The 21,848-nt window shown below is 46.6% G+C and overlaps 1 protein-coding gene across 8 annotated transcripts; it reads right to left on the bottom strand.

Annotated features, from left to right (window-relative positions):
- Nucleotides 1-278: 278 nt before the first annotated feature.
- Nucleotides 279-21,300, bottom strand: MED26 (mediator complex subunit 26). Of its 8 annotated transcripts, none has more exons than XM_041417126.1 (4): nt 21,165-21,179; nt 4,330-4,404; nt 3,498-3,709; nt 279-3,030 (listed from the first exon to the last, which is right to left on the bottom strand). In XM_041417126.1, exons 3-4 carry the CDS (start codon nt 3,561-3,563, stop codon nt 1,351-1,353), a joined length of 1,746 nt encoding a protein of 581 aa, XP_041273060.1. In that variant the 5' UTR covers nt 3,564-3,709; nt 4,330-4,404; nt 21,165-21,179; the 3' UTR covers nt 279-1,350. The 8 variants fall into 8 exon arrangements, 7 of the variants coding, with proteins under 7 accessions (XP_041273060.1, XP_041273041.1, XP_041273027.1 ...); XM_041417107.1 differs by lacking the exon at nt 21,165-21,179 and adding an exon at nt 14,534-14,548; XM_041417093.1 differs by lacking the exon at nt 21,165-21,179 and adding an exon at nt 13,808-13,823.
- Nucleotides 21,301-21,848: the final 548 nt, after the last annotated feature.

The raw sequence follows: 21,848 nt of genomic DNA on the forward strand, positions 1-21,848 counted from the left end.
CGAAAAGATGAAATCTGATCTCTTTAGACTTTGAGGTACATTATCAGCAGTTGGGTTATCAGTCTCCAGAGTTAAAACAGATCCACCCTGTGTGACTGGACAGCACAGCGAGGTTCTTGGAAGACAATCCCGTTCTCCCTGCGGCAGTGTCCCAGGGATTCGGCTCCACCTCCCTGCTCCGAGGGGTCTCCGGTGCCAGGGCTCCCCTGGCTGGGCTGAACTGAGCAAACTCGGGGGGGAAAATCGAGTGGAGTGTATAGAAATAATTCACAAACTGGTTTGTGCAAATTTTTTTTATTTCCACATTTATATCACAACGTGTCCACTTAAAGGACCAAATAGCAAAGTTGCTCCCTTCTGCATCCCAGGAACACAGAAGTCTAGTTACTGTACATTCACTAAGGCTCTTTGTTTTTGCAAATTGCGTTTATGATGGATATCCATAAGGCAAACAATATCTAAAGGAATGGTAACAAGTATATTTCCAGCATACAAACAGGCTTCCTTTTTCCCTCTCACAGTACAGTTACAAACTTGTAGCACCCTCATTACATTTAGATTCTAGAAAAGGTGATTTTTCTTTTTTTTTTTTTTTCCTTTTTGTCTTTTTGTTTTTTTTGTCTTTTTGTTTTTTACCTATAAGTTTGCAGGAAGGGAAAAGGAGGAAAAATATTTGGCTGGTGGTGGTGGGATCAAAAAATATCGTTAAACATCTAGTTTTTGCAGCATTTCTCAGAGACTGGATTTAAACTGAAACCAGACTAAAATATGTGGATGCCTATGGAATGTTGAGCTGAAGCTGGTGGCCCAGCCTGCAGTGCAACACCTGCTGTTTAAAACCCAATCTCCGTACCACATGACTCTTAAATAACGCAATCATGTTCAGAGATGTGATAGAAATAAAACTACAGTTTTTGCACATTGTCTCTCGAATATCTCACTGCCAAATAAAAACCCAAATCAAGTCAAATAAATAGATGCATATTTTGTTAAGGTAACTTCCACAATTTTTCTCTGTACCTGCCTGTAATAAGATTCCGGCATTCAGAAAGTGCTGGAAATCCTCTTCACTTCTTGGGGACTAACACTTTTTATAGCTGGCTCGCTATGGAGTTTTGAACTCAACTGATCAACCTTCGTATGCCTTCCTTTGCAATTGTTAGTAAACTGGTAGCAGCATTTCACAAAAGGAGAATTTAAAGGAACGAGCTGGAAAGGCCCAGCTCCCTCCCCCCTCTGCTCGTGGGGCCTGTTTGTCCAGGACAGGAGGCTCTCTCCAGCTGGAAGTGGCATCGTGTCTGCCAGTTCTGCTAACTGCAGGTGTAAAAAGCGTGGTTAGCAGAACTGCTCTCAGTCTAGGCAGACGTAAGGCAGGATGTTCAATCTCCCATCATCCCCATGTGGATCTAAGGATATGCACTGTGTCCAATCATACCAGTTACCCTGTGTGTCATAACAACCGTTCACGCCTGGCCAGTTGTGGTCACGTATTCTGTCGAGGTCATCGCCCGTGACCTCTCTGGTGACCCCAGGCAAGTCTGTAGGTTTGCTGTTAGGAGCTAGAACGTGAGTCTTTCTAGCCTCTTTTCTAGTGCTTTCCTCCTGCTTTAAATACTCAGACATGAAGTAGTGAGCTCCTGGAGTCTGTACTCCTGATGAAGACAGCAAGCTACTCTGTCTGTTTAAATATGACTGAATGATTTCATTTCTGGACAACTCTTTCCAGTTCGTTTGTTCAAAGGGGCTTTGCAGGTTGGGTTTTTGCTCCTGCTTTTCCGTTTCTGTCCTGTGCTGTTCAGTAAGTGCAGGGATTTCTACCTGCAAAGGATCTTTCGGTGTTAAAGGTTTTATCTGTCCTGTCATGGGATCAAAAGTGAGTTTTCTCTCTTTTAACCTCACAGGTTTCACACCCCCTTCTATCACGTGCCCATCCAAGTTGACTGTATAGTCTCTGGGTCGGTACCTTTTCTTCTTTTTGCTATCAGACCCTGAAGCAGCATCGTCACTGTCCATTCTGGAAGTGTCCTGTGGGAAGCCCATGTGCGATTCCCCGGGGTGGCCTTTGCAGCCGGGAGCCGTGTGCTGCTGAAGTGTCCCTGCTGTGTGCCTGTGCTGGCCCTCGGGGGCTCCCTGCTGCTCCTGCCAGTGCTGTGCCGCCTCGGGGGCCGCCTGAGGAGGGAACTCCAGTCTCTTGGCTGGCATGGGAGGTGTGGATGGTTGCATCAGGGATGGCGGCGGCGACGGCACCGGTGCGGCGTCTGCGAACTGAGACCTTTGAGATGGACTGGGCATCGAATCCTTTGGTGAGTACGTGGTGTGCTGCCGAGCAAAAGTATCATGCCTAACGTTCCTGGGGCTAAAGGAGGAGCAGCGTGGGCTCTTGGGCTGGTGGGGGCCCGTGGCTTCTTCTGATTTATCATGCTGCTGAAGCACTGCAGTCTTTAGTAACGAGGAAGTGCTTGAAGGTTTTACAAGTCCTGGAGAACTGGTGTGAGGTTTTACAGCATTTACTGGGATCTTATTGTGTTTATCGTTTTCACTGAGATCTGTCCTGCTGCTTTCAGGCCCTGCATGTAGGTTTATGTCTACAGGACTAGGAAAATTTTCAGGACTACCTCCAATTCCATTGGTTGGAGGGGGTGAAGAGTTTTGTAATACTTCATGACTAGCTTTGGAGACCTTTGGGGGAGGAGGGCCCTGATGCCCATCCCTGTGATCACCTTTCCTTTTCCTATTTCCCAGTTTCTCTGTTTTTGGAGAATTGAGTTTCTGGATATCATTCCTGCCTTTCAGTTCGCTGATGGGCTTGGCGCCGGGCACAGCGGGAAGTTGTGAGTCTGGTTTGCAGTTGTGAGCACCTCCATTTGCTGATCCTGGCGGGTTGGGCAGCCCCCTTGGCACTGGCTCGTTCTGGGTTACGGGTTCTATCAACTTCTGCCAATTCCTCAGCAATTTCTTGGCACGTTTGGCAAGTTCCTCATTGGATGTCTTCTTCCTCACCTCATTGATAAGCCTCCCGAGTCTGGTTTCCTACAAAGACAGACAAGGTGGTTTACAAACAAGTATGATTCCAAGCAAAATTCTTAAGGAATGTTTCTGCTTTGTAATGCTCACCCCTGAGAAACACCTGGTTAAAAACACTAAAGATTTAAGTGTTGAATTAATCTTTTTGGAAAGGATTAGTCCAGTGCTCTGCCACACAACATGAAACTGACTGTAGGTTTCAAGTCATGCTGTCTTTATCCCCTGGTAAAAGCAGGAGAGCTGGGAAAAACATCAGAAAGGAATTCTTTAATGAGAAAAAAACAGAATAAGGGTACAGGCACAGATTCGAGGAGAAATACAGCACCCAAAGGTGTGTTTATCACAAGGGAAGTTTAAGATCTGCAGAGAGCCAAAAGAAAAGAATTCCAGGATCTTTGCCTGTTACAGTAACTTGTTAACAATAAAAATTTCCATTTAACAAACCTGACTACCAGGTGTGAGTTGTGTCCTACCTTTTTTCTCCACCTCTCTCCTCTCCCTTCACTCCTCAGCCTCGTGGAAACGTATGAAAAAGCCATTTAAACACATTCCCAGGGTGTCCCAAGGAGGTTTCATGAGCGGAAGGAAGTGTTTGATTGTTCCCAAAGCACATTTGAAAACAAAGAACTGTTCCACAAGTCAGATTTCTTAAGAAACAGTACTTCAAAGGAGAACACAGACCAGACTGTGAGAGAAATATGCAACTTGTTGTCATAGATATGTTGAAATACAGGTGGAGTTGTAATTAAGCAACAGTTAAAAGCAGGAACACCGCTAATTTCAATACAAAGAGTGAAAAAGAAATATATAATTCAGCCATAAAACTTCTTTGGACTGTTTCTACAAGTGACCAGTGAGAGTCCAGCTCTCCCTACACCTGACCTCACCACAAATATCAGGCCTTGAAAACTGCTTAACTGCATTTAAGATTAATTTTACAGACCCAGAGCAACTCTATTCCTATTTCAGATTTTAGGTGCTTGGTCACCAAACGTCTACAAAGGTGACCGGAACTGCAGGGTGATATTGCTGAGTGCCACAGAATTAATCAGTGGCAAGTGATGATTAATGTAGTGCCCTGCACAAACAGGAACTGTGCTGCCCAGAATACTGATCTGGGCCCAGAAAGGATCCCTGTGTTCAGCGAGATGTCGGAAACAGCACGAGAGGGACAAAATAATATCTTAATTGTGAATCCTTTGCAATCTAGCTATTGTTTCCAGAAAAGCTCCAATGGAAATTAGAAAGGCAGGGAAAAGTCCTTTTATACATATAAAAAAAAATCATGTTCAGAGGGTGACATACCTCAAGTGCCTCTTTGGTAATGGGATATTTCTCCAGGCTGGAGATCACTTCCAGCACTGCCACCATGTTATGGATCTGCAACAAGGAAGACAAAGTCACTTCATGTTTCATGTACTGGTCTTAGTTAACAAATATAATTTAAGACCTTCCACTTTATAATTGCTGGAAGCATTAATCACAAACTGCTATCAGACTGTCTGGCTTTAGGGAGCTGATTGTTCAAGGAATAGGGACAAGGACACTTTTATTGACCTAGTTGGAAACTGCAGGAGCTGTAACAAACACATTCTTATGTAAAACCCAAGGAAACAGTGGCAATAAAACTGCTGTGGTGAGTAACAAAGTTCTGAGACCCCTCTGCAAAGCATCAATTAACTGTGCCCACCTAACGGGAACAAGTGCCAAGTGGAGCAGGAGCAGCAGTGGGAAATGTGGAGTCCAGCCCTTCAGGCCCCACTGCAGCCTGGCCCAGTCACTCTCTGCAGTTCCACTCCCAGGATCACTCCCTGCTCTGCACACAGGAGTCCCAGCCTGCAGGGCCCTCCTTGGCTGGGGCTGTGCCCAGCAGGTGTCCCCAGACCATCAGCCACTCCACCACCCCTTGCTGGGGCTGGACATGGGGAGGAGGAACTGCACAAAGCCACATCCCCTGAAAAGGTGAGGATCAGGTTCTCTGATCACAGCTGTGCATCCTGCACATCCTCAGCACTCTGTGATTTCAGTGGTCTCCATCAGAAACCACACACTGCATGTTTTAGGGGCTTGGTTTAGGGGTAAACATGGCAGCGCTGGGTTGGACTCTAATCTCAGAGAGCTTTTCCAACCCAAACCAGTTTATGATCCTATAGAGAGATCTTTGTTTCCATTACCTGATGTTAAGAGAGCTGAAACCTGGAATTTCTAATTCACCTTTGGAGATAGATTTAAAAGATAAGCAAAGGAAAACTTGAATCACAGTCTCATTTATTGCCTAATTGCATTTGTGACTCAACTGGATGTGAAGTGCATGTGAGAAAAATCTCTCAGCAAGAACCTCTGCAGGGATCCTACATCATCCTGAAACCTCATCAGGAGCATCATCATCATCATCACAGGCAGCTCTGCCCTCCCAGCCACACACTCCCCTGCATGAGCCCTCATCTTAAAACACTGACTTGTGTGAGAATTGGCTTTTCCAAGTCAGTTCTATCTCCACTAAGATCCCACAGGAACACCAGGAGCTGATCTCTCTTCAGAAAACCTTGGGCTCAGACCATGTTTTGTCCATCCCTGCAGGACTGTTTGGTGCTATTTAGGAGTTTAGTGCTATTTAGGAGTTTAGTGCTATTTAGGAGTTTAGTGCTATTTAGGAGTTTAGTGCTATTTAGGAGATACCTGGGTAATGCTGTCAAGTGATGAAACACTTGTCCTGATTTTTTGATTCATTTTTATCAAACTTATGTTTAAAGTCCATGCAGGCTTTGAATAATTCTGACTCCTATAGGGTGTAAAACCAACTCCAGGCCAAAGATGAATTCATTTGTCCTGGTTCTTTCTTCACTCTGCAGATATTTTAAGCTCTACCATGAGGTCAGGCCTGGTAAAACTCTGCTTAACCTTTAGAGCAGCAAGAGCACCTATTCTGACATATTTTAGTTCTTATTATTTCACTTCAGTGCACTGACTTTCTTCCATGTTTTGACCCTTGCTCTGCTCTCAGAGCCCAGGAAGGACAGTTTAGCACCACAGTTCAAGCAATACACATCAGGGTTGGTTTTTCCACTTTTTAGAACCAGAGCCCTTAGAACAGTTAAAGCTCAATTCTGGGAGTTTCCAGACAAATATTTTTAAACTTGCAAAACACGATACTCTCCTTCCCAACACATATTTTAGACTATGAATTACCAGAGTGAAAAAGGCTCTGTTGCACACACCATTAACTGGTACAACTATTTTTGCAGTTACTGGTAATCCCCAAATATTCATTATCTAAATGAAGAACTGATGGCAAAAAAAAGGATCATTGGCCTATCAGGTAGTGAAGAGAGGAAAGTGATACATTCATGTGCACACACACCTACAGAAAGGTGAAACTGGTCAGGGAATTTCCAGTCACAGCTTTGCCTTTGATCAATACCCCCAAGCACACACCAGTGGGTGCCCCAAATGCCAAACCACCCCCCCAGCACTGACAGGCTGTGACTTCCCTCCCTGCTCTGGGGGACACGTGCTGCCAATTAAGGACAGTGAAAGTGGCCTTGCACCCTCAGCTCCTGCTGGAACACAAACCACCCATTTTGGATTCCTCACACATTTGTAACCAATTGAGAACGCGCTGTCACGGAGCAACTGCTGAGCAGAGCACGAACATCTCACACCCCAGACAACTGCCAGCAGCTCCTCTCATTTTCCTTTTTTTTTTTTTTTTTTGACCTGTAAGGAAGCTTAATTCTTTGAAAATAAATGCATAAAATGTTCAAGCATGTTCAACAACTTCTCCTCCATTCCCCTTGTGTAGTTTTCTCAGAACGTTTCATCCAAAGTGCCATAAAGAGAAGCTTATAATAAAAATCACATTTGCCTATTTTAAAATAACACAGATGATTAAATTTCTTGTAGTGCAGTTAAATACAGTGATGGAAACAAGAGGATCTCCCAACCTGGAAGACACAGCAGAGATAACAGCAGCACACCCATCCTGCACAGCAGTACCTTCACCTCAAACCAACTGTTACAATAAAATTCATGCATTGTCACATAACCAACCTGTCAATAATGTTACCAAACCTGTCAGGACACCACCCTGCTTTGAGCAGCACCAGAAATGATCATTTATGAACACAAAGGGCTACTGAAGATGTTTATTGGGAACAGAACAGACAGGTGAAGTGCCACGGAGCAGAGCAGGATGGAATTCAGCAGCCCCACGACCAGAAATGATCATTTATGAACACAGGGCTGAAGATGTTTATTGGGAACGGAACAGACAGGTGAAGTGCCACGGAGCAGAGCAGGATGGAATTCAGCAGCCCCACTCCCTATGGACCCTGAGCTGTAACTGCCCAGGTCAGCAACTCAGGAATTTGCATTTTAGTTTCTACATGCCTTTGTCTGCTCACACTGCAACCCCTTAGTACCCCAAAAAAACTTCCAGGACCCCCATTTAGGAGCTTGCAGCAAATAGCTCCAAAGAATTGATAAGTAATTGATAAGGTGTTCCAAATTCCCCCGTGCTGCTCCCATGCTGAGAGCACTGACTGGCACACAGACTAATTCACTCCAAAGTTTACTGGAGAACATCTGCTTTGAGTCATCCACGATAATCCTTTCCAGCCAACCCTAATGACAGCCACAGAAAACAAATCTTATTTATTCCATGCAAGGCTCCTTAAGTCATCCAGCCATTCAGCCATACTCTGGAGCTTACTATTGCTGAGATCTTTTCCAAGTTAAGCACTGAATGCTTTTACTCCAGCCTCAGACAAAAGCAGGGGTTTCTGAACTCTCAGGAAAAGATCAAGAAGCTTAATTTTCTTTTCTTAACTGCCATCTTAATCTTATTTCAGTATTTAGAAAGCAGGACTAAGTCAGTGACTAATTTCAGGGAGTTACACAGTAGTTCAAAGGGGCTTTGGGGAAGGTTGAGGTACAGCTGCTCCCTCCCAGCTCCACTTCCACAGGAAATCTGAAAGCAGCAGCAAGCTCAGCATCCATACAAGCTCTACCACCACTTCCAGGTGCTGGGATGTGTTTTCTGGGGGAGCAGCACACTCCATGGGATGCTTTGATTCTCTTCCTTCACTTACACACCAGCCCAGACCCCAAAACCAAGGTGAGCACCCCCAGAACACCTTCCTGTCCCCCTGGGGACTGCCTGGACTCAGAGCACAACCTGCACTCCCTCACTGCAGCCTGAAAAACAAATGTTACAGAAACTTTCTATTGCAGACACTCAGATAAAGCAATTATTTTCTTTTTTTAATATTTCACAGGAATGTTTCCAAAGATCCTTGCAAGCCTGACTAGACCATGAGAAACAACAAACCAGCCCTGAGTTACCTGGAGTAGAAGGAGCAGCTGTTTCTCTGTAACACAAAAACTCAATGCACAATTCCAAAAACACCTTGCTCATGAAGATTCCTGCCTTTCAGGTAGAAAGGCTCTTTTCAACCACAAAGCTCAGGTACCAGTGCTAAAAGGCATCATGATACAGTATCATCATCCTTCTGGGTCACATTAGTGCCTTCACAGGTTTCTAAAGGACACAAACTTAGCCTGGAGTTGCCCATCACTGACAATCCTCTAAAAACAAAGTGTGACACCATCATCCTGCCGAAATCACAGCTTACAACAATCACAGCCTGACTCCACCAAGGGCATGGTGAACAGAGCACACAGGTATCATAACACACTGCTTTGGAGAGAATGCATTTGCCATCATACTTAACTACTTCAGCAGAATATCCATAAATACTCCACATTTCCACGGTTTCAGAGCAAGTAGTTCTGCAACACTGTCCCACCTGTAGCACCAAAGCAGTGTGACAGAAGCAAACAGAGAAGTAGAGACACTGTGGGAGACTGAACAGGTCTTTTTTCTTCCTACAAACACAATTCCAGGTGTCCATTGCCAAGCTGGAGGTTTCTGGTGGCAGTAGGGTCCAGACAGAAGTTTACAGGAGCATTTGTATATTTTTTGTCTTCCCAGGGCTGTGTATCTCCTCAGGGAGTGCTGGAAAATGTTCAGAAAAATCCCAGTTGAAGGTGAATATTGCTGGAGAGGCCAGGGAGGCAGAGCTGATTCCCAGGAGGTGCAGTGGTGCTCCAGAGCAGTGGCATGGCTGGTGTTTCTTCTCTTGGAGCTCTCAGTGTCACCTGCAGCCCAACAGCAGCTCCTGCTCCAGATCAGGGTCCCCCTCAGTGTCACACCTTGCCCCAAGACTGCTTTTGTACAAAAGCTACTTTTCTGCACAATAAACTAAAATATGAAATAAGAAGTGAGGAGAGAAAAGTTGCTATTCACAGGAGGCTTTATTTGAATGTGAAAACAGCAATACAGCATGGTGCAGTTTATTTAGCACTTTGTGTAGGAACTATGAGACACCAGACAACACACACCACCAAGAGAAAATTGTCATGTCATTTGTTCAAAGGTACAGCCCAAACACACCAAGTTAGAATTCAGGTTACAACCTGCTGGTATTTAGTTCAGTTCCCTTGCAGCTGATCTATTAACAGTTCCCCCTAGCCCCAATGTGACATGATGTTGTCTAAAGATAGGGAACACGAGATACTATTCACAGACACAACATACCAAAAAGATGACCATGCACTACTTTGCTCACATTATTGAAAATGTCTGAAAGTCAGTTTGACAAGCAAAGGTCCGATATAAACCAGTACACAAAAAAATATTTTTAAAGGTGGAGGCCAGTTTTCTAAAAGTATTTAGTAAAACAGATTTTTAAACATGAAAGAATCAATTACTTGGGTTGGAAGCCATCCACTGGGAGAATCTTCTATGACAGAGAAATTCATGCTTTGAAAACTGATCAGAAATTTGTGCTGTAAAACAAGGGGTAGAAGAAATACTCCTTGAGTACCAAGAAGAATCCAAAGAGTGACCAGGTACAGGAAGCATTATCTGTACCTCCAGATTTAAAACTCCCAGGTCTACTTTGAAGAGTCAAACCAATCTGCATATATTTTATTTGTACTTAGGCTTCATTTAATGGTAAATTATCATCATCCAGATACCTTCCTGTATATGCTTTACAAAGCCAGGATCAGCAAATGAGAGTAAGGTCAGATTCCAATACAATTCCGCAGCGTGAAGGAACCAGTGGACCTGAAATATTCCCCTGCTCCCTCCTGGCAGTGCCCACACACATCCCTGAGCTGGGCAGGCACCACAGCAGCCAAGAGAATGAGGGGAGCTTGCCAGCACAAAGCACAGTTTGCCCTGGCACTCACAAAGGGCCTCCAGACACAAACCCACAGCAGCTGGGAGTGCCACGAGCGCTGCGGCTCTTCTCTGCACGGCCCATGCCCAGGGAGGCACCCAGGCCCCTGGCACAGCAGGAACAGCTCCAGGCTGGGCCAAGGCAGGGGAAACCACCCAACAAAAGGAGCATCCACTGGAGGAGGATGGTACAAGAGGGAGTAAACACAGACTATGAAGACAAGGCACATCCCCAGCTCCCTGCGCTACAGGAAAAGGTCTTTAAGGCCAACAGAAAACAGCAACAGTGAAACACTTTTCTCCATTCACGTTTATTAGCCAGGAACTGAAAGATATTTTTGTTACTACAGAGAGAAATACCTGTCTGGACTTCAACAGTTACTGAAGGTTTTGTATAACACCGTAAGAATCGTGCCTGTGGTGCCAACCCTGAGCTGCAGATGTACAAAGATTCACTGCAATATGACCCCCCCAACCTCTTTTTCCACACCCCACCACACTGTGAAGCTGGACAAATAAAAATTCATTAGCCTGATTTTAAAGTAGCCAAAGAAGCTCATGAAATACTATTCAATTGGTAAAAACTCCTGGTGAAGGAACAGAGCAAGAACCAGGGAGCACAACCCCAGGCAGCCACTGCCACTCCTGGTGGCATCCACCACAGCACACTGCAAGCAACATCACTTAGTGTTGTTCTTCAAGCTGTAAGGAATGGCAGAAAAGTCAAATTCAGCTTTTAGTGTTCTTCAAGCTGTAAGGAATGGCAGAAAAGTCAAATTCAGCTGGAATTACATCTTCATCTCCAGCTGCAACAGTGCAAGAAGAACATATGCCAAGAGGAGGTCAGAGGACAGCAGGATAACCATGTTTTGAAAACATGGTTAATAACTTAAAGTTGGAAGTTTTCATTTCACACAGTATTGAAAAAATAGGAAAGAGACACATGAAGCTTGAAATAAGCCTTCCTATGCATTATTAGTCATAATAAAGAAATGTTAATCAACTGTTTTTATGCTCACTAGCCTAATTTGCAACAAGACAAATCATGACTGCATATAAAAATAACCAGTGAGCTACCAGTGCACTCAAATAATCTCTCCAGAGTCTCCTGAGCCACTATGGAGGTTTAAGAACAGATTAGACAAGTCCAGAAAGAGCAGTTTCATGAAGGTGATGTACCACATGGAGTCCCTTCCAGCCATGCCCCTCCACCTGGGGAACAGACACTGAGCTAGAAGGAGCACAAACACATCACACCCTTTCCATCTACTCCAAACTAGACTCAGAGCAGCAATTCAGAATTGTCCTCTCAGAAAGATCCATACAGGTAACTCTAGGAAACAGCATGTACTGTGAAAGACCTAAAAATTCAACACTATCAACCTCACTGCCCCAGCACTGTGCTTCATGTGATCCCAAATATCTCAAATGCCCAAAGTTTCTGTCCCCACTCAGGCTCTGTCACCACTTCAGGCACCTCACCCTCAAACCCCCCAATCCCTGCACTGGTGCTGAGCACATCCAACTGTGACACAGTTTCCTTGTCTACAGGATAATAATTTCTCCTCCTCTTTCTCCTGTACAGAAACTTCAACCAGACAAATCTTAGTAGTTACTATTTATTCTAAGCCATGAATTGAAGTCCAAAATTATTGCTTCAAAATTTAGAGAGCCATAAAATGAGGTTGCTGTGCAAGCAAAGTCACGGGGACAACTGGTCCTACTTCAACGAGACAGAAATGCAGTTGGATGACTATTCAGGAAGAATAATACAGAATATGTAGAAAATCCAGCCTTAAAATGTGCCCCTTCTGATTCATCATGATCTTGGGGCTTTCTGCTTAAGGAACTCACCTGAACTCACTGTTGGTTAAGGGAAGGGCACAGTGAGGTGCCACAGGACCCCTAAAGGCATCACTTGGACAGAACCATTCTGTGACCACCTGCTCCATCTTCATCCACTCCACAGAGCTGGTGAGCATTTAAAATCATGTAATGTGCACTTAAGGACTTGATAATAAGAGGTCCAGAGCTTTGTGAAGTTCTTAAATATTATTTTAGCCATCCCTTAAAGTATCTACCCAAAGCTGTTAACAGAGAGCAGTTTATATCTGAGTGCAATTCAGAAAGGCCCTACTAATGTCTCCACAATACAGAATTTTCACTCTTTCTTTTTTTAAGTAAAACCATTTATCACCATACCAGTGGACTTTAAATGCAGCAGGCCAACTTTCCTCAAATTTCTAGAGAAGTTTCTCAGCTGATTGTTTAAATGAAAGGGAAGGCTGAAGTGAACACAATGTTGAATTCTTTGTGGAATATATTAATTCATCACACTGAAGTGCAAGATGCTCATGTGACTACTCATGAGAGTTTAGGCATGGTGTGTTTGTTCAAAAAACCTGAGAAAAATAGTGTTACAAACTGGGAAAGTTTGTGGAGAAGTCACTGTATCCTTTCAACAACTGTTACCAATACTGAATTCTTGTCAGTACACACCATAAACAAGTTTTATGAATATGGAGAAAAAAACTGAAATCAATTTACACATCTCCTAGAATAACTGCTCTCCAAATTCTAGATTAAACACTGCTGCCAGTCAGCCATTTCCAAATACCTCTATTCTCTGAAGGCTGTGTCACCTCAGGACAATGTCACCTGTCAGGAAAGCAAAGCCCCCCAGTAATCCCTGGAGAATGTTTGGCCACTCCAGCCAGTGGCACAATCCTCAGCAGCTCCTTGGAAACAAAATGCCTTCTCTACCTTTGGCTGGGAAAAAAAGGAAGGTGAGCATGGAGCCTTCTCAGCTCAGGGTTTGTAAAAGCAGCTCCACTCGAGCCAACTAAGCCGTGTGATCATGGCAGGAGCAAGGAACCCAGTACTCACCTGCATTTTTTTTAATATTTAAACACAGAACATGGAATTGTGGAATCCCAGACTGGTTTGGGTTGGAAAGGACCTTAAAACCCATTTTATTCCACCCCCCTGCCATGGGCAGGAACACCTTCCACTGTCCCAGGCTGCTCCAACCTGGCCTTGAACACTTCCAGGGATGGGGCAGAACATTCATGAAGCTCCAACCTGGCCTGCTTATTTCTAACCTAGTGACAAAAAACTTCTCCATTTCCAGTTCAGAAAGCCCCAGTGAGGCTTAAGCCCCTTGGCAGCCTGTCTTGAAAAGTCTAGCAAAGAGTCAAAACCTGAAAGATGCTATTTTGACAGACAAACTCTTCCTCACAAGACAAGGGACACTGAGTTTTCCAGGATGCAGCCAAGCTCCTCAGCAGTGTGCTCAGCCCATGAGCTGCAGGCACCCACCTTCACCAAGAAATCTGAAACATCACCTCTTGCATCTTCTCCTCCACCTCACTGTTCTCAACTCTATTCAAGAATCAACTGTGGTTTCTCCAAGGATTAAATACAATATTGAAATACTATTTTTTTCCTGGAACTTTCAGGATGACAAGTTATAAAGACATTTCCTATCCCCTCCTGCTGCAGTTAATTTACAGAGCACGAGGAGTGTTATGTACTGACCTGCTCAGAAAGTGATGGCTTGAGTTACAGACATTTGTAGGTGTGCTGGAAGTTTGTTCACCAAAGATAATTTATGACTGTGCATCACCACCTGGAAAAAACACCATGTTCCTCTATCTTCTACAGCTTTACACTCCTTAAAAAAAAATAAAAAAATCAAACCCTCCAGACCTGTACTATAACTGTGATACTCTGCAAGCTGATCCTGCATGGAAACTATGTGAGAAAGCAGCTCCACAGAAGCGCTGGCTGTCACTCTGAGACAAGACTTCCACCTCTGCAGTCGTCTCCACAGCTCCAAGTTTGAAAACACGCCCAGCCGAGCGTGTCCCTGAATCCCTTGGATGCAGGATCCCTCCTCCCCAGCTGCTGGGTTAGAAACCACTCTGCTCACTAAAACAGAGCTAATTATGTTTTACTTCCAGTGACTCCTCAGCAGAAATTGCTACCACTGACTGTTTGGACATGCTGAAAATTGTACACTTTGATATTAACAATCACACTCAGGCACGCACGGCTGCCCTGTGAAAGCCGTGCCCCTGAAAACACCAATTCACTGCCGAGTTCTAGCAGATTGCACCTCAAATTAAAGCAATTTGCTGGCACTTAAATATTATTCCAAACACCAAAAGCATGAATTACCCTCAGAAAGAGTAATTTAGCTGTTAGAACACTGAATAAACAAACCTACATTTACATTAAACTGAATATGAGGTACTTACTTACCTTTACCTTAAATTATTTCTTTAAAGACCACGTGTAAAAGTGGGGCTACGTCCTACCACATTATACAGACCTAGGGAGTATATTTGGTGTTATCACCATGCACATAACTGGTGAGAAGAGATAGCAGCAAAATATTATCAGCCAAAACAGACATGTTTTTATGTAAAAAAACTACACTGACATTAATTTTAACTCCAAGCCTAATGTATTGGAGTAACTATGCCTTAAAAGCAATGAACCTTGACTAACATCAAACTTCTGCAGCAGGCAGAATCAATTCCTCCTTCCCCTCTCCTGAAACTTTTGTGGTTCCTGAAAAAAAAAGAAACACTAATTGTCACCTGCAGCAGCTTCTTGAAGAAACTGGGAAAGGATCTCACAAGGAGAGAAAGCTTCAGCTGCAGTGGAGCTACTTTGATCAGGAGCCAAAGGTGCCAGGATGACAGTGCTGCTGTGTCATGTGGCCACAGCAAAACCCCAAAGAGAGGCAACCACGCACACCTCACCACCCCTAAACTGGGCTCACCTCAACTTACCAGACAAAATCCCCCCAAAAAAGACAAACTGGAATTCTCAGCCCAACCCCAGACTTCTGAAACACAGCCTAAGCTGAAAGTCTTCTATTTCCTAAGGCACAGGTTGGGTCCCTCTCCATGTGGGAGCTTTGGAGTGTTTTCCCTCTGGCCCCTGCTGTTGTCAGTGCCTTGGCAGCAGGAGCTGATCCAGCTGGATCCCATGCCCATCCCATCCAGTTCCAGCCCTGCCAGGATGGCCTGCTCAGCTCCCTGCTCTCTTGGCTTCAAGGTGTGCCAAGGTGCACTCAAATGGCCTCACACAGGGTCCAGAACATCCCCAAATGGAGCAACTCAGGAAGCACCAGCCACAGGTCCTCTGCTGCCTGGGAAGTTTGTTCCAGCACTTCTCTCCTGGAAGGAGCCTCACCAGCTGCCAGTTCCAAGCTGTGGCTCCTGGTGACTGCCAGAGGTTATTCCCCATATTTATAGTACCTACAAAAAGTTGGTTCTTCCATTGAGGAGCTGTTTCATGGCTACACCAATAAAAATGTGTTAATGAGTTCTTTCCCTGCAGCCTCTGAGCATTCAGTGTTTGTTTCCCACCAAGGACCCACGTACAGCACGTGCAGACGGGTGTTTGCTGCAAAGTTTTATCATTTGGATTTAAAAAGCTCTTTAATGATCCCCTATGATGACCCAGTCTGACAATGTGAGGGGGTTCAAACTGCTCTAGGATAGCCTGAGCTGCCACCACCCCACTGTCACCTCTCCTTGCCACACAATTCCCCAACTCTGTGCCAGATCTGCCACCTCTCCGAGCCCAGGAGGAGCTGGGGCATGGAAAGGGGTCCCTGAGGAGCCCCTGTTCAGGTAGGGTTTGGCCAGGTGAGTTCCTTGGTTGGGTCACCACAAGGGAGGGAACAGAACAGCTGGAGGTGGGGACACGATTCTAGCAGCTCTATCAGCTCCACTGGCAGCCTCAGCTGGTGTAAGCACAGAGGTTCAAGCCAAACCAACCCAATTTTTGATAATTTGGAGCATTGTCCACACAGCCTTTAGTGGAAGGTGGTGGTTTACTCTTGAGTTGCAGAGCTCACTCATGACTTACAACTCAGGAGCATCCTCCTGGTCTGGCTGTGAAGATGTTCCCCAGCACTTATTCCTGGACACATTCAGAGCCCCTGTACTGCTGCATGCCCACAAACACAGGATAATTCCAGACATCTGTGAACCACGCACAAGTGACAGCAACAAAAAAGGCTCTGCAAGTGAAACTTGACCATGAGGCAGCCACTGTCTCCTCAAAAAACCCAGACAGCTGTGGTTAACTTTTCCAGGTGACAACACCTCCTTCCTGCCAGGTCCCAAGGCAGCAGGGAAGCACCCAGGAAGCAGCAACATTCCACTCCTCCTGGAATCACAGACTGGGCTGGGTTGGAAGGGACCTTAAAGCCCATCCCATTCCATTCCCCTCCCACACCTTCCACTGTCCCAGGCTGCCCCAAGCCCTGTCCAACCTGACCCTGGGCACTGCCAGGGATCCAGGGGCAGCCACAGCTGCTCTGGGCACCCTGTGTCCCTCCCCACCCTCACAGGATGCTGTTTCTGCTTCCAAACTCACTTAAACACTTTAAGTCCCAATTCTGCTGCCAAAACTATTTGTGATGCACCAGAAGTTTTATCAAATAATTGAGCTACATCAAAAACTACCTGGGAAAAGATCCATATATTGCATTTTTCTTCTTTAAATCCTGATCAATTCCTCGGTTCAGTTCACCACACCATCCTGTACACATTAGATGGGTGTGTGTAGCAGGAATAAGAAGTGGGTGTTATTTAAATTGTCACTGCTGCTGAAACAAACACTCAAATTAGAGCTTCAGAGCAAATGACTAGTGCCATCATCACTGCAACCTGGGGAGTTTCAAGGAATTAACAACTAAAAAGCAGTTTGGCATTCCCCTTGCTTTGACCCCACAATTTAAACTCTCTGATATCTCTGTTCACTCAGATTTTGTCTTAGAAGCCTCAAAGTTCACAATGGTCTCACTGCTGCAAGGGACACTGCACAAATTGAAAGTTTTTAAACCTCCAGCCTTACAACCCCTCTCAAGAAGTGACAGCCTGCACTGCCACCAAACTAAATAAGCTGTTTCAGAAAGAAGTGGACATACAATATTCAAACCAACGGCACCATCACCCCCACACAGTGAATTCAAGTGAATCCAAGTGTTTGTAATAAAGAGCACTAAGAGACACAGACCTCATTTAAAGTTATTATAAAAAACCTGAATGCAATGGGACTCTCTCCATCAGGCCCAAATCTTTATCTGAAACTAAAGTTTGACATGATAACACCACTTTAGACCTTGCACATTAGAAAATGCTCCTGAACCCTCTGCATTTTGTCACACACCTGGAACGACCTGCTGCCGTCCTGCACAAAATGTGAGACTGCTCCAAACAAGATGAGCTGCAAGTGAGGAAAGGGACAAAGAGGGCAAGAGGTACAACAGGTTCTCTGCACCTCCCTCAAAACTGCTAAGCTCATTAGGGCTCACAGAAAAGGATAAAGCTCAAGCAAGAGCCATTCCTAGTCTACTTTCGCCCACACGTAACACTTCCTGCACCCAAAGAAATCACTGGGACCCTCAGGAAGTGAAGCACCAGCTTCCCCTGCTTTCTATATTTATATTATTACAGCAGTGCCCTGCACCTTCTGAAGACACTGCTGGGAAGCACCTGTACCACTGGTGAGGGGAGTTGTGCCTCCAGCAGCTTGGTAAAACAACCAACAGAGAAAACAGCCACAGAAGCATCTTTAGCCATGCAACTTGTGCCAGCTGGGAGATCAGCCCATGCCGATGCACCACCCAACATATTCCAACACACAGGACAATTAATTATTAATAATTCAGGCCATGGACCACTCCTGAAGGTCTGTGCAGCAAGCCCAGCTGAGGTAGTGCATGAACCACAGCCTGAGCTAGAGCCAAGCCCAACCTCACGGGGAGCACACAATGCAGGCTGTTACTCAAACCAAAGCTGGGTTTGTGTCACAGAGGGGTACTAATGGCAAATAATGAAGTTATTATCTAATATTTAAAAACAGGAACAGATTGCTACATATTCAGCATGAGGAACATTTAATTGCAAGCACAATTCTAGCAGCTGGCTAGAAACGACAGGCTTGTCCACAGAGCAAAAACCAACATTTCCCATTACTCCTGACATCAGGGAATAAACTCCCCCAGGAGCAAAGAGCACAAGTTACCAAGGCAAAGGAATTCTGCTGGGTGGAAGGGGTGGCTTCTCAGCCTTGTTCCCACCAGAATCAAGGAACATGTCCCCTGTCAGACCTCACAGAACAGAACTCCTGCTCTCCTCCACCTCCTGCTATGTTCTCACAGAAGCCTTGGAAGGAAAGTGATGCTGGTACTCAGTGCTTAGGTCATGGAGCAGAAGTGATTTGCCCATATGTTTCCTCGAGGAGAAAAGGCTGAATAAATGAAGACACAATACCAGACATCCCGGGTGGCTTCTAGGATGATGTAAGTTCTTTTAAAAATAGCTTATTTCGTATAGGTCTCCTTTGAAATAGTTCAGAATTTACACAGGTAACCTCTAAGTGTGAGAAACTAAGTTATAAATATATTCTGCAGCAATTACTAGAGGAGGTTCAAGTGCTAAACATGTGTAAATTCAGTATTGCTCCCGAGTCAGCAGGGCTTTATGGAGCAGCTGGAGATGAACAATCAGCACAGGAGATGATTTCCTGAGGCCAGCAGGTTCTGCAAGCTTGGGGAAATGATTATTTTGACCAGTTCAACCCAACAGAGGTAGAGAAACTTATGTCCTGTTTTTTTTTTTTTTATCATGACCTGTGAGTTGACCAAGATCTAACTAACCACTCAGGAATAAATATCCACAATGGCAGCTTGTGTTAGGAATTTAAGTGAAGCTTAAATATACAGATCCTACAGTAAAACACCATGAAGAACCATCTCCTCCCTCCTCAGCTCCACAGAACTGGACTGGTTTTGCCCACCTGACACTACTGGTGAAGCTTTCAGCCTCTCCAGAAACACACACACACCAACTACACTGAAAAGCTTGAATTAAATCTAGGCCTCCAAGCTTGACCTTCTTGATAAATGAGGAAGTCAGTGACAACAATGTCTGCTGTAGGTTTGAACACAACTAATTCTGTCAGGAGAAGGTTCTAAGAGCCAGCAGAAAGTAGCTGGAGACTTCCATGAGTCCCTGCAGGCACAGCAGCTCATGGCTCCACTGACTCTCCCAGCAGAAAAACAGCAGAGCAGCTTCTTGTACTCATATGATGGTGCCCAAGTGTGATTAAACTCAAAATCTGCTTTTTAAGCATGTTCAAAATTTAAGTTTTTCTTCCCTCTATGCAGTGATGTGCCAGGTGGTGAACAATCAACACCACCACATATTCCATGTGCTTTGGAGCCCAGAGTCTGAGCTCTCAGCCTGCACAATGAACCTCAGCTACACCACCTCTGCTCTCCTCCAAGAAAAGGTTAAACTGGAAGACAGACCCTGCCTACAGGCACTTTGGAACAATGAGCTGATTTTTCTGCCACCAATTATTGCCCTGGATAAGTATCAAGTATGTAGAATTATAATTTAACATACATCACTCCTAAACTTAAGGGGCTACTGACCTGTTGGGAGATCTGGCCTCCCCTTGCAGGGAGCTGCCTGGTTACTTTGGGTCCTCTCACAAGAGCATCCTGAAACATCAGCGTGTGGAGAAAGGGAAGAGTATCCATCACAAAACTGGCTTTCTGGCTGCTTAGTTGTGCACAGCCACAGTGTCTGACAAACACCAAAATTAGGGTAACAACAGTAGCTGACAGTTCTGAAGTCAAAAGACACCACAGATCTGCTAGAATTTTATTAAAGTAGGTTGGCACTCGGTCTCACGTAGAGTGAAAAATCTGCAGCCACAGAAAGAGAGCTCAGAGCAAACAGGATTCATGAAGTGCACTAACTGACATTTCAGCAAGATCCATGTTAAAGTACTGCAAACTCAGACAACGCTGACATTTAACAGTCCACAATTACCACCAGGATTTGTTACTGTTACTCCAATGTGTAACACTGCTACTCCCCACAGATGCCCAGCCCAAGGGGTTCGACAGAACCTACAAGGCCAGAGAGATTTTTCTTCAGTCCCCATGACACAGGGCAGGCTGCTCCAGGAGGGGTTCCAAGTGACAATAACTTTATTAGCTACTTCAGCACTTTGATGCAGGTCTATCACAAAAAAGCACTTGTTCAGACAGGAGCAACTTTGACTTTAATGGAACCAAAGCACCATTTCACACACCCCAGCCCCTAAAATAACACGTTCACATTCAGCCTGATGGACCAGAGGCTGCCCCCACAAACTGCAGATGGCCAAGACAGACCCACCTTGGCGTCCTGCGGCGGTGACTGCTGATCTAAGACTCCAAAACTGGACAGATTGAGGGCCCTGCAGTCCTCTCACAGTAATAAACACCTAAGCGGAGAACTGCTTGGATGAGCCAAAAAACCCTTAAAAGGAGCAAATGATCCTTTGGATAACCGCCACTTAAGGCCACTTACAGGTAAAATACACGCTGACTTCTGTGCTTACAGCACATCCCAGAAGGAGCCCATAAGCTCATTACGGCGCTGCAGGAAGGGATAAAAGCGAAGACCGAGGCTGCTCGGTGCTGGAGCAGCTCCAGAGCCCCGCAGCCACCGCCGGAGCCCTCCTGGCGTTCCCGCAGCCCGGGGTGCCCCCGGCCGCGGCCGGAGCGGCCGCCGGGCCCGAGGAACAGGTGGGCGCCCCGGAAGGTCCCGGCGAGCGGCGGCGGGGCCGGCCCAGAGCCCCCTGCAGGCCGCGCCCGAGCCGCGGCCTGGCGTGGGGAGGCGGCCGGGCCGCCCCGGGCGGACGGCGCGCCGGGAGCTCCGCGCTACCGCCCGCAGAGGAGGCTCCGGTGCAGCCGGGGCGGCCCCGGCGGGAGCCCCGGAGGCCCCGGGAGGGGGAGAAAGGCGTCGCGGCGGGAGCGCCGGGCGGGGGTCGGCCCGGAGCGGCGGGGGCCCGCGGGGCCCGTACTCACGTTGCTCTGCGGGTCGATGGCCTGCAGCAGCCGGTCCCTGATCTGCTGCGGGGACGGGGCCGGAGCCGCTGTCATTGCCTGGGCGAAGCGGGGCGGCTGCGGCTGCGGCCGGGGCGGGCGGGCGGCGGGGCCGGGCCGGGCCATGGAGGTCCTTGCGCGGAGGGCGAGGGCGCTCTGGGGATGGGAGCGCGGGGGCCGCGGCCAAATATTGCCGGCGCCCGCCGAGCTGCGGGCTCTCATTGGGCAGAGTCAGAGACGCGGAGCCGCCGCTCCGGCCGGACCGCGCCGTGAGGGGGGGGGAAAAGGGGGGTACGGGGGCGATGGTGACGGACATGGGGACAGCCAACGGGGACCCCTGAGGGGATAGGGATGATGCAAGGGGACACGGGGACAGCGAACAGGCACCCTTGAGGGGACATGGCGGCAGCAAACAGGGACCCCCGAGGGGACAGGGGCGATGCTGGGGGACATGGGGGCAGCAAAGGGGGCCTCTGAGGGTATAGGAGTGATGCTGGGGGACACGGGGGCAGAAAAGGGGGACCCCTGAGGGGACAGCGCTGATGCTGGGGGACATGGGGGGCCCTGAGCGGACAGGGGTGGTGCTGGAGGACACGGGGGCCGCTGAGGGGACAGGGGCGATGTTGGGGGACACCGGGACAGAGAACAAGGAACACTGAGAGGACA

The sequence above is a fragment of the Onychostruthus taczanowskii genome, unplaced genomic scaffold, assembly GCF_017590055.1.
Source record: "Onychostruthus taczanowskii isolate IOZ18803 unplaced genomic scaffold, ASM1759005v1 scaffold106, whole genome shotgun sequence".
Taxonomy (NCBI): domain Eukaryota; kingdom Metazoa; phylum Chordata; class Aves; order Passeriformes; family Passeridae; genus Onychostruthus; species Onychostruthus taczanowskii.

Bases quoted from the DNA above. Each gene is read 5' to 3' on its own strand.
- MED26 (XM_041417086.1), bottom strand. From the start codon at position 21,239: ATGACAGCGGCTCCGGCCCCGTCCCCGCAGCAGATCAGGGACCGGCTG. The intron at 4,405-21,164 runs GTGAGTACGGGC...TCCTTGTTGCAG, and splicing joins CCATCGACCCGCAGAGCAAC to ATCCATAACATGGTGGCAGT. The intron at 3,031-4,329 runs GTATGTCACCCT...CTGTCTTTGTAG, and splicing joins TTACCAAAGAGGCACTTGAG to GAAACCAGACTCGGGAGGCT.